The sequence below is a fragment of the Gopherus evgoodei genome, chromosome 2, assembly GCF_007399415.2.
Source record: "Gopherus evgoodei ecotype Sinaloan lineage chromosome 2, rGopEvg1_v1.p, whole genome shotgun sequence".
NCBI classification, from domain to species: Eukaryota; Metazoa; Chordata; order Testudines; family Testudinidae; genus Gopherus; species Gopherus evgoodei.
In genome coordinates this window covers 5,827,924-5,839,616 of record NC_044323.1, presented here as the reverse complement: position 1 = coordinate 5,839,616, position 11,693 = coordinate 5,827,924, and the positions used below count along the sequence as shown (strand labels likewise).

Genomic DNA, 11,693 nt, shown 5'->3' with positions numbered 1-11,693 from the left:
AAAGTATTGGCTATTTATTCTTTTAATTCCTTAGCAGCACTATTCAGGGGTTTACATGTGGTTGTAAGGGTGTACATTTTTTTCTTAAAATGCTCTTTCTTGAAATGTGGAGTGGTTGTTTGCTCCGTCTATTTGTTTCAGGCAGACTGTTGCACGCCCACTGAAATTCTGCAAAACACTATCAATTAAAAGGCTTTAAAAATGATTGTTGGTTGTTTTAACTGCTGGTAACACCTCTATTAACGACCTGTCATAGGTCTATGCAGCGGTGCCCTCTGCTGGGTGGAATGTCAGACCTGCTCAAATGAGTGTCCGATAGATGCTGAGCCAGGAACAGGAAGACCTGCATTTCACTTTGGACTGTGACTTCCTAGGGCAGTGATACTTAGAAAAACCTGGCTAGCCACAGGTCTGTTTCAGAATAGCACCATTCATGCTCTCTGTATGTGTGGTGCATACAATGCACCCTAACTGTATTCATCAGTGGTTAGACTCACCAAATATAATGTTGTGACACTGTTATGTGCTATATTGAAATCATTATAACTTCCTTTTTTAATACAGGAAGGGATCCAATAGATGCTTAGATCAGCAAGTGATCATGAGAACAATGCAAATCCCCCACCTAAGCATTCAGCAGAGTGTTCAGTCAGGAAAGACATAGTTTGGGCAAAGTTGTAGACACCTTCCTTGCATGTGCTTTTCATCTGCCTCCCGAAAGAAGGAATCTTGTTGTCAGCCCCTGTTTTTGCAACTCCTGAAAATGCCCTGTGTTGTCTCATTCATAAAAGAATCACATGCACTCTGGACTTCAAAGTGAATCAGCTTCATTTCCTTACTCAGCTTCAAGAGCGAGATCTTAAGGCCACTCCACCTTTCCAAGTGTTCTTGCTATTTGCACTGACTGGCCCTGTAGATTATCGTTCCTCTCCACTATTGGAATCTCTCTCAAACACACAAGCCTGTTGCCTTATTCTTGCTCCTATTTGGGATGAAGATGGAGGATGGTTTTTAAAGCATCTTGTCCATCAGTTGAAGGATTTGTGCCAACCCCCCCAAAGATACATTTGCAACCCCACTTGTAGTTTTTTTAAATGTCAGCTATTTTGTGCAGATCTCACTCATTTAAATGGTGAGAGGTCAGCAGCACTGTGGAAGCAGAGGCTCATGCAGTACAGCGGTTTGAGTATTGGCCTGCTAAACCCAGGGTTATAAGTGCAATCCTTGAGGGGGCCATCTGGGGATTGGTCCTGCTTTAAGTAGGAGGTTGGATTAGATGAGGTCCCTTTCAATCTGGATATTCTATTCTATGGATGCCACCAGCACTGGCTCTCCTTAAGAAATGACTCTCTGCTGGGGCTCAGGGGATGAAACTGCTGCCTGGTTCTCAGGGCTGGCGCAACCCATTAGGTGACCTAGGGAACTAACATTTTGGGGGCGGTGGCTGGATCCTCAGCTGCTCTTCACCACAGAGAGCAAAAAATATTTCCAAAGTGTTCCATGACACTTTGGAAATATTTTTTGCTCTCTGTGGTGTCTCCAGCTAGGTGAAATGCCATCTGAACTAGATCTTCTCTGAAATACACTGGAAAACCAGCCGAGATCTGCAAAGCAGGGCTGGTGTTAGGAAAAGCTCAAAACCTGGAAGGTGTGCGTGTATAGATTCCCGGGTGGAAATGACAAATGGGTGCATAATCGATAGGAAGGGAGAGTGAGCCCAACTAGCTCCTGAATGTGCCAAGGGGACTGGCCTGGGATTGAAGTGCCCCTGAAGACTTTCCCCACTTATCTACCTCTGAGTGGATGAGGTTCTGACCTAGCCTGTCCACAAAGTATCCAGGGGCATGCACAAACACAGCCATCCCAGAACTCATGAATTAGATGCAAGCTTTGTGATTTTGGACGTTTTGTCATGTATGAGTGTAATCTACTGGTCAGAGTCAGAGTGTTAGTGTCTGGCTCTGTGCTCAATCCCAAGAGATAGGTCTGTTTCAGCTCTTAGCTTGACAGCTTGGGTCTTTTACTCAAGTTGCGTAGACACCCATGCCGTCAACTCTGGAGGTCTGTGTGGGTCAATCACAGTTAAGATGGCAGCATGTCACATGGGGATTTGTCCAGGGTTTGAACTGCTGGGGACAAGCTTCCTTCATCCAGAGGAGGTATGTAATCTTGGCCAGTATATTACATGTCCTCATCTGTGTCTGACCCACAGACGATATGGGTCATATGCAGCTGATATGGCATACTGGTATCTTTTCTATATTGCCTTTTTATTCTCCAGTATTTAACCTTTCATTGTACTAAAAAGTATCTAGCTGCTGAAAGAGCCTTGAAAACACGAGCTGAGTGGAACTGACACAGAGACATCTGCTGGGGTTTCAAGAACCTGAAACAATAACTGAGAAGCGTGACCTGCACCCTTCATCTCAGTTCCAACTCGGATCTGTGATGCTGACCCTTAAGAGATTAACTATTTCACTGCTCATCCAAGCATGTAAAGAAGGAGAATTGAGGATTATAGTCTGAAAATCTATACAAGAGCATACATAATCATAGCCTGAACATCTGCATTATCTACTGGAGGTCGTATATTGTGGGTAGAGCTTATTTTGTGGGTGGAGCTTGGATATGCCCCCACCCCCCACCCCCAGGTCTTTAGCTCAAGCTATAGAGATGTGTGTTTTCAGCTCTGGAGGTCCCTGGTTCAGTCCTTGGTATATTATCCAAAGTGGTAGCCATCATGTGATCCCTACAAAAAGCTGTAAATGGAGGCAAGGCTTGTTTGCTGTGGTCAATGCTATGCCGATGCTGCTTGCTCCTTAAGAGCCCTCTTCTTGAGCCCCTGTGGAGGCAGGATTTGGCTGGCCGTTAGTATGTGCTGTTTGCATGGAAATGCTTCCCTCTAGGCTCACACTCGGCCAGCTCCCTTTTCAAAGCACCTGTCTTCATGGTAACATCCCCGAGGGACACTTCAGAGAAGAACTAAGGTCAAGGGTAAACAGTGCAGGCTTGGGGGTCCGGATTTGCCCAGGGAGAGTGGCTGAGGCATGACAGGCACAGGAAAAGGACAGAGTGGAATCCCCTTGCTAGTAGCTGTGCATGGAGCCCCTCACTCAGCTGTGAATCAACCAACTGAAACATACATGCTCCCAGGGCATGGGAGAAGAAGCAAAACTTTTCTTATGGGAGTTCAATTCAGAAATCTCATGACAAATAAATCTCAGGGTTTGGAAGTTTTGTCTGTCTTCTGTTTTTCAGGTTAACTGCAAACCACAGTCTGGACATGAAGGGGCTGGTTAAACGGCTCAACACTACTGGATATGAGGTGGGCATTAGCTGGCACAGCAAGTATTTAATGTAGATCTATACAATTTCCTAGAACGTTTCCCATTCCTTTACTATATAGCAGTTTGTGCACATAAACAGATCCTTGTGTGCATACTCTCTCATATACACTCATAAACATAAATTCATCAGTGGTAAAGTTTTCAGATGACACAAAAATTGGGGAAGCGGTAAATAATGAAGAGGCTAGGTCTGATCTGTATCACTTGATAAACTGGGCGAAAGGAAACAACATGTCTTTTAAACCAGCTAAATGTAAAAGCATACCTCTAGGCACAAGGAATGCAGGCCACACTTACAGGGTTGGGGGACTCTATCCTGGGAAACAGTGGCTCCGAAAAAGATTTGGGGGTCATGGTGGATAATCAGTGGAATATGAGTTCCCAGTGTAACTCTGTAGCCAAAAGAGCTAATGCGATCCTGGGATGCACATACAGGAGACTCTAGCGTAGGAGTAGAGAGGTTACTTTACCTCTGTATTTGGCACTGGAGTGACAGCTGCTGGAATATTGTGTCCAGTGCTGGTGCTCACAATTCAAGAAGGAGGTTGATATATCGGAGAGGGTTCAGAGAAGACTTGCAGAATGATTAAAGGATTAGAAAACAAGGTTTACAGTGATAGACTCCAAGAGCTCAATCTAGTTAGCATAACAAAGAGAAGATTAAGAGGTGACTTGATTATAGTCTATTAGTATCTACAAGGGGAACAAATATTTAACAATGGGCTCTTCAATCTAGCAGAGAAAGATATAACACGATGACATGCATCTGACGAAGTGGGTATTCACTCACGAAAGCTCATGCTCCAAAACGTCTGTTAGTCTATAAGTGCCACAGGATTCTTTGCTGCTTTTACAGATTCAGACTAACATGGCTACCCCTCTGATACTTAACATGATCCAGTAGCCGGAAGCTGAAGACAGACCAATTCACACTGGAAATAATGTGTACATTTTAAACAATGAAAGTAATGAACCATTGGCACAATTGACCTAGGGTTGTGATAGATTCTTAAATCAAGCTTGGATGTTTTTCTAAATGATCTACTCTAGGAATTATTTTGGGGAAGTTCTCTGGCCTGTGTAATACAGGAGGACAGACTAGATGATCGCAATGGTCCATTCTGGCTTTGTACTCTGTGAATCTATATAGGATCAAGACTCTAGTCTGGTTAAATGGGTCTAGTTGCCTGAAAAAGTTGGGAATGCCAGAAAGATTTTTCTATTTAGGTCTCAAGGAATTTCTTTTTAATTGACATGTTGACAATTTTATGATTATTTTATTTTGATAGTTTTTATATCATATGCACCTGGAGGTTGCAAGAGGTGCATTTTACACATGGAAAAATAAAGCCACTGAAGTATAACCCCCATGTCCCTGGACCTTATACTTCTTACTACACCAAAACATTCATTCACATACACGTGTTCATTCTTTGCCTCTCATTCACACTCATCCACTACACACTCCGGGTCATTCATGTTCCTTCACATATGCACGTTTCCTCTGACTCTCACTTATTCACACACACTCTATACACTCGCATGTCCACAAACTCACACACCCCATTCATTCAGGCACGACAGACACACAAGCACAGTGCAGCTCCTGCACAAGTTCCACATGCTCAGTAACGCATGCACTCAAGCCCAGTCACACTTTCACACGTCTCGCTCACTCCTGCAGTCACAATCAAGCATACATGCACACTCCACACTCTCATGCGCACAGTCACGCTCATGCAGCTGATTCTCACACTCATGCACAGGCTCTCTCTTCTTACACACACACGCACTCCGTGCCTCGATCGCTAGAGCTGCCTGCCTCTTTCTTTCCCTGTGAGTTCCAGCCTGCCCTGTTGCAGCTGCTCCCAGCCCCCCCCTCACAATCCCACGTGCCGGCCTCTGCTGAGGGCGGAGCCTGAGTTCCTAACCACGCCCCCTCCTCAGTCGTCCCCGCCCCTCCCCGCAGAGCCCTCACGGCGTGTGGGCGTGGCCTGTGGGAGCGGCCCCGCCCCGCTCCCGGCTGGGCGCTCGCTGCCTCCCAGGCTATAAGAAGGCGGCTCAGGCAGCCGGAGTCTCATCGGGCTCTGCGGGGAAACGAGATGATCAGCCCTGGTGCTGCAGCAAAATGCTGGATGGACACCTCCTTCTGGGATGGCTCTCCTCCTGCGCGCTCCTAGTGCTGCTGGGCGGCGCCCCCGGACCCTCCGCCGCCTACTTCGGGTAGGTCCGCCGGGCGCCCCGGCCCCGAAGCGGCGCCCCCTCTTCCCCCAAGGCGGCCCCCAGCACCCCATCTCAGTGTGTCCTGCAACCCCCTTCCCCAAGGCAGCTCCCCCTGCAGCTTCCCCCTTCCCCTAAGGCAGTTTCATCCGGCATCGCACCTCAGCGCGCCCTGCATCCCCCTTCCCCAAGGCAGCTTCATCCGGCACCCCACCTCAGTGCGCCCTGCACCCCCCTTCCTCCAAGGCAGCTCCCCCTGCAGCTTCCCCCTTCCCCAAGGCAGCTTCATCCGGCACCCCCACCTCAGTGCGCCCTGCACCCCCCCTTCCCGCAAGGCAGCTTCATCCGGCACCCCACCTCAGTGCGCCCTGCACCCCCCCTTCCCGCAAGGCAGCTTCATCCGGCACCCCACCTCAGTGCGCCCTGCACCCCCCTTCCCGCAAGGCAGCTCCCCCTGCAGCTTCCCCCTTCCCCCAAGGCAGCTTCATCCGGCACCCCACCTCAAGCGCGCCCTGCACCCCCTTCCCCAAGGCAGCTTCATCCGGCACCCCCATGTAGCTTCCCCCCTTGCCCCAAGGCAGCTTCATCTGGCACCCCACCTCAGTGCTCCCTGCATCCCCACTTCAGCCAAGGCAGCTCCCCTGCACCCCCATATAGCTTCGCCCTTCCCCCGAGGCAGCTTCTTCTGCCACTCCACCTCAGTGCGCCCTACACCCCCACTTCCCCCAAAGTAGTTCCCCTATGTAGTTTCCCCCACTTCACCCAAGGCAGCTTCATCCGGCACCCCCATATAGCTTCCCCCAGGCAGCTCCCCCTGCACTCCCAGCTCAGTGCGCCCCGCACCCCCGCTTTCCCCCAGGCAGCTTCACCCGGTACCCCAAGGCAGCTTTCCCTGCACCCCCATATCCCCCATCGCAGTCCGCTCCCAAAGCATCTCCCCCTGCACCTTCACCTCAGAGAGCCCAGCACCCCCGCGCCCTTCCCCCCCAGGCTGCACTCCGCCACCCCTCCCCGCACCTCTCGGTGCCCCTGGCGCTCGCCGCCCTGCGCGTCTCGCACATAGCCCGAGTGCGCCGTGAACTCCCCTCGCTGCACCTTCCCCCCTCCGGCTCAGCGGCGCCCCGGGACCCTCCCGTCTCGTCCTTCGGGCCGGTGAGCTGGGGCACCTCCCTCCGTGCTTGAGTCCCCTGTACCAGGCTGGGGGCGCGCTGCCCTGGGCGTGCTGGGGCTGTCTGCAAAGCGCTTGGCTTGTGCTGAGCATACGGGGGTAGCCCCCACCTCTGTCCCTCGAGGGCGAAGATGCTCCTCCTCTGGCCCGGTGCAAGGACGGTGTCCGTGCCCCCCCCCCTTCCTGACTGCCTGGGGTGGGTCGAGGCTAGCGATCTAGCCCACATCTGGGCTGCCCCCCGCCGAGATGCTGCGGCCCTTGGGAGCCAGTTCTCCTAACCCTTTACTGTGGTTGACCCACTCTGTGAGTTCTTGGAACTGAGCTCAGCGGGCGGGTGCGAGCCGGGGGCCAGCCCTGGGAGTGTGGCTGCGTGATCAGTCCGCACGGAGCAGCGGAGAGAGAAACAGGGGTGCGTGGAAGGGACCCACATCAGACCTCGCCTCCCCCTCCCCCCGCAATGTAGTGTTGGCTGCTTCCAAACTCTGTTTCTGGTGGAGTCACTCGGCCCCAGTAACCCTGCGTGTTGTCAAGCCTCTGGAAACCGGGCGCAGGACGTTGCTTCTCCTCTTGAATTCCACGTTGTCATTAATCACTGGGAGCCTAGAAGCTGCAGGTTGTTGCTTGGGAGCTGTTTGTTTGTGTTCTAAGTGGGATTTCACCCCCCCCTCCCCACATAAACACTCCCTATTTCTTATAGTAATTGCAGCTCTGTATTCATGGCTCTCGTATTTGGCGTCTGCTTTGAATCTCTCCCTGTAGCCTGGGCAGGCTGACTGAGATCATTTTAACTGGGGTTTATTTAAAAAAAAAATTATGCTGATTCTGGAGTCTTATTTTGTCTTTCCTGTAATGTTTAGCGGTGGGGAACAGTGTAGCCTCCAAGCTGATATTTTTCTTATGTTTGTGGTCCACCCTCCCCCACCCCCTTCCCTCTTTCTGCATACAGTGCAACTTAAGGGCACATTATACAATGGCAAAAGGCACGTTTGTATGTCTGTCCTAGGGATCCTGCTGTTCCTGTCTCCATAGCTATTCTGTGTAGGGGCCATGTATCTTTGAAATCAGGTTACTCTATTTTCACAAACAAAACGTGACTTAAGAAAATTGGCAGTAGTCGGGGAAAACCGAATGTCTGTCTGTGTGAGAGGGAGAGATTGCTTTGGAATCTGGAGGATGGTAAAGGGATTTGCACACTCTGCTAGGTGTGGTTTTGTTGTTCAGTTGTCTAAACTTGCAGTACATCATGGGAAGCCTCCTTAAGGGATAAATTCTCCTGTTCTCCCCTCGCCCCCAAGAAACCATAGGTCTCCCCCACCAGGTTAATGACCATAAAACACACTTGCAAAATCCAGATGTTGACAAACGGTTTTATAGAAAAATAACTCAAATCCTCGATTTACTTCCCCCCTCCCCCCCGGGCTCACTCTTCTATTGAAAGTGTCAGATCATTGCTATTATGCACGTCCTATAACTGTCCTGTTTGGACAGGAAATCAAAGAACACCAAGAACAAGTATTCTCTCCCCTCCTCCCAATCTCAGGGCTCTCTAGTCTCACAGTGTGCATGTGGGCTTTAAACACTATACCAGTTCAAAAGCTACATTAAAACTGGTATAGTGTTTAAACACACCAGATTCGCCTGGTTCAATTCTGGCTCTAGTTTCTTAGCTTTTTCTCTTAAAGGGAATGTATTGACAACTCTTCTCTCCTTAGCACATAACAAGGATCAGTAAGCTTTGCAGTGCTAGCAAAACCTGTTCTAGTCTGCAGGTAAAGGGAAAGTGAGACAAGAAGCATGGGGTTTTGGTTTAATGTTCATAGAATATCAGGGTTGGAAGGGACCCTTAAGAGATCATCTAGTCCAACCCCCTGCTCAAAGCAGGATCAATCCCCAATTAAATCATCCATCCGATTTTTGTCCCATATCCCCTGAAGGATTAAACTCTCAACCCTGGGTTTAGCAGGCCAGTGTTCAAACCACTGAGCTACCCCTCCCCAGTTTACAACTTCTATGCAACTTAGTTTGCTTAATGCTTACAAGGCACAAGACTGGTTCCTGTTTGGCAGCCAGCGCATGGCTCTTCTGGCTGTGCTTTCTCCACTGCTCTCCCGGAATACACCTTTTCCTTGGCTACATTGCGCCTCTTGGACCAAGACTCTTGGTCCTCTCTCTTGCAGTGTGGATTTGGTGTGCTGCTAGCCTGGGTCCACGCGCGACGTGCCTGCATCTTGTCACCTGTTACGTCTTCCCCAAGTCTGAAGACGGGGCTTTGCCTGCAGTTTCACAGTTGCACCAGCAGAGGGTTCCGTCAACCCATTAATGAAGCCTGTGGAGTGGCTGGAGGAGACGTGCAGGTGTATCCTGTTCTCAAAGAAAATATTCTATTTTCATGGGAAAGTTTGCTTTTTTTGTGTGGGAGTTCTTTTTTTGTCCTTCTCTGGGAGGATCCATTCTCAATATTCTGAATTGGAGTCTAAAGCTAAACATATGAAAGGAGGAAAGTGCATTTTCCCCCTCGTCTAACTTAGTTTCTTCTCCTGCTTTACCTCTGCATCCTACTGAAGACCTGGCTTTCCCTTTTATCAATGGACCTATCTATAATTGCTGCTGGCTTTTCTTCCTGTATCAGTCACTGGGCTAAAACCTCATAGTGGCAAGATCAACTGATCTTGGTAGATTTGAGTTCAGACACTGAAGCAGTCTGGGCAGTTTGTCTTCCATGCTCTGTTAATCGTGGTGTAGTTCCACTCCCAGTGGCTGGGGAAGCATTGGGGGGTTATTTTTTGTCTTTTTTCAAAGAAGCTGTTTGAAATGAGATCAGCTTGTAATGGATAGAGGGAGCAGGGTGGAGTGGGATCGGGAGAGCCAGTCCAGTAAACGAACTTGAAATCTAATAGCGAATCTAGGTTCAGTCTCTGAGATTTGTATACTCCAGCACCTTGAGCCACACAATCCATTAATAAACCGCTCACTGGAGAGCTGAGGTTTCTTCTTCCAGTAAGACATGTCTATTGTCTTGCTCTGTGGTCTGGCAAACTTCTCAAAACACTGCAGCTTGCATGCTCCCTTCCCAAACCCATGCTGTTTAGCTCTTCTCTCCTGGGCTAGCTTCGTGAGAGAAGACCTCTCGTTTTGTGGTAAGGTTCCTGCAGTCCCATGAGCGCACAGAAGTTTGTGCCTTCTGCAAACTACTTTGTGCATCATCTAAAATAACAGATGACACTGAGCATTTGCATTCTGTCTCTACTCTCTGTTGGATGGGGATTGTTCAGAGATCTGTTTAAACCACGCAGTGCCAATGCTGTAGTGGAACAAGTAGTCTGTTGCAGCTGTTAGGAGTAGCCTTTCCTAAAGCCAGCCACCAATGGTCAGTTTAGATTATAGGCACTTCAAAACTAATAACCTGGGTCAAGAGAGAAGTGTGGTGTCCGCTGTGTCCGACTTAATTCCAGATTCCCTTCTTGGTCTCAGGAAATTCTTGCATTGCTGAGCAGAGGGGCTGTTTGTGTTGCTACTTGAATTCCCCAGACTTGGGCTTGATTATTCTTAAGCATCTTGGGGGTTGGGGGGGGGGGGGATGCCAGCTCTTCCATCATGCTAGGTGAGCATCCCAGGTCCTGGGGATTTTGCTGTGCAAAATGAAGTTTGCTTACGTAAATTAAGCATCTTTTCTGTTTTTTGATTAGAGCCCTGCAAATGATTAGCATCTGCTGCTAATCTCTTCATTGTTCTTTAAGAGGACTAAAGCAGAGATCATGCTCACTGAGGCTTCTTACACACAGAAGAATATTCAATAACTGGGTTCATGGTCCTTGTTATCCACAACAATGCCTGATTTACAGAGTGTGCGTGGAAGGTGTACTTGGGTGCACTGTGCTCTTTAGTGGAGGCACCCCTGCTGTTGAGAAAGGAAGCACTTCCTGGTTTACAACTCAGAGCCTGGGTGAAAAGACACCCAGCAGGGCTCTAGGTGGCTCTTACAAACATGCATGTGTGTGGTGTGTGTGTGTTTGTTTTTTTTTTTTTTCTTTTTTTTTTTCTTTTCCCCTGCTAGGCAGCATGGGCTGTGCTGATTCCCCTTGGCCCAAGTCAGAAAGTTGATCAGCTCCCTTGCAAAGATCTCCTGTGAGACTCCTCACTTGGGTACGAGACTAAAGTGAAAACTGCACTAAGGCCCTAATCTCCAGGGGAACTTCTGTAGGTCAAATACCGCTCCTAGATCTAGATCTGTACTGGATTAACCAACGTATACCCTCTTTCAGCGTACCTGGGATTTACACCAGTGTAGCAGAGCAGAATCTGCCTCATCCTGTCAACAGCAGCTGCTTTTAAAGCACCAAGGAGTCTAGTGCGAATCTAGCTTGGCCTTCAGCACCCACCCCTAAGTGGCAATACTCCTCTTTCGGCTGTTAAAACAGACTTTGCTTCTCTGTGGAGCCTTTCCTACGAGCCTTGAACATCTCCGTAGTGACTCTTTTTTAAGCCTCCATGCAAAGAGGGGTGAACTGCAGGCGGCCGTGTTAAACAGATGTCACACTGGAGCTCCAAACTTGGCTACTCTGTTCTGCAGTCCGAAAAGGAATTGAGACAGCTGTGGATGATGCCTTCTCTCCCCCCCCACCCCCAAATTCCACCCAAACAATTAATTAATTCAGGGAAAGAATTCAGTGTTTCCAAATGGGTGGCCTTCCCAGTAATTAGCACCACTGGGACAGGAATTGTTCATGGTTACATGTTAATGAGATTGTGTCAGCATTCAGTAACACTGGTGTCTGCCCACCTGCAAAGGAGAGACTGCAGAAGTAGCAGGCTGGTCTACCAAGGATGAGTGTCCCTCTAGAATGCAGTAGATTGATGGTGGGAACACAATACAGGGAGCTCCTTAATTTTTTTCTTCTCTGGATCCATGAGACCAATCCATTGAATGTAGAGTAGTTGAACAGTGATGGCATGGGGGG

The 11,693-nt window shown here is 49.1% G+C and overlaps 1 protein-coding gene across 1 annotated transcript in view; it reads left to right on the top strand.

Annotated features, from left to right (window-relative positions):
• Nucleotides 1-5,444: 5,444 nt before the first annotated feature.
• Nucleotides 5,445-11,693, top strand: part of WNT9A (Wnt family member 9A) — a 65,416-nt gene continuing 59,167 nt past the window's right edge. The window contains exon 1 of the mRNA XM_030549288.1: nt 5,445-5,570. Within this exon, the coding sequence (XP_030405148.1) occupies nt 5,476-5,570 (95 nt within the window). The 5' untranslated portion in view covers nt 5,445-5,475. The remainder of the gene's footprint in view (nt 5,571-11,693) is intronic.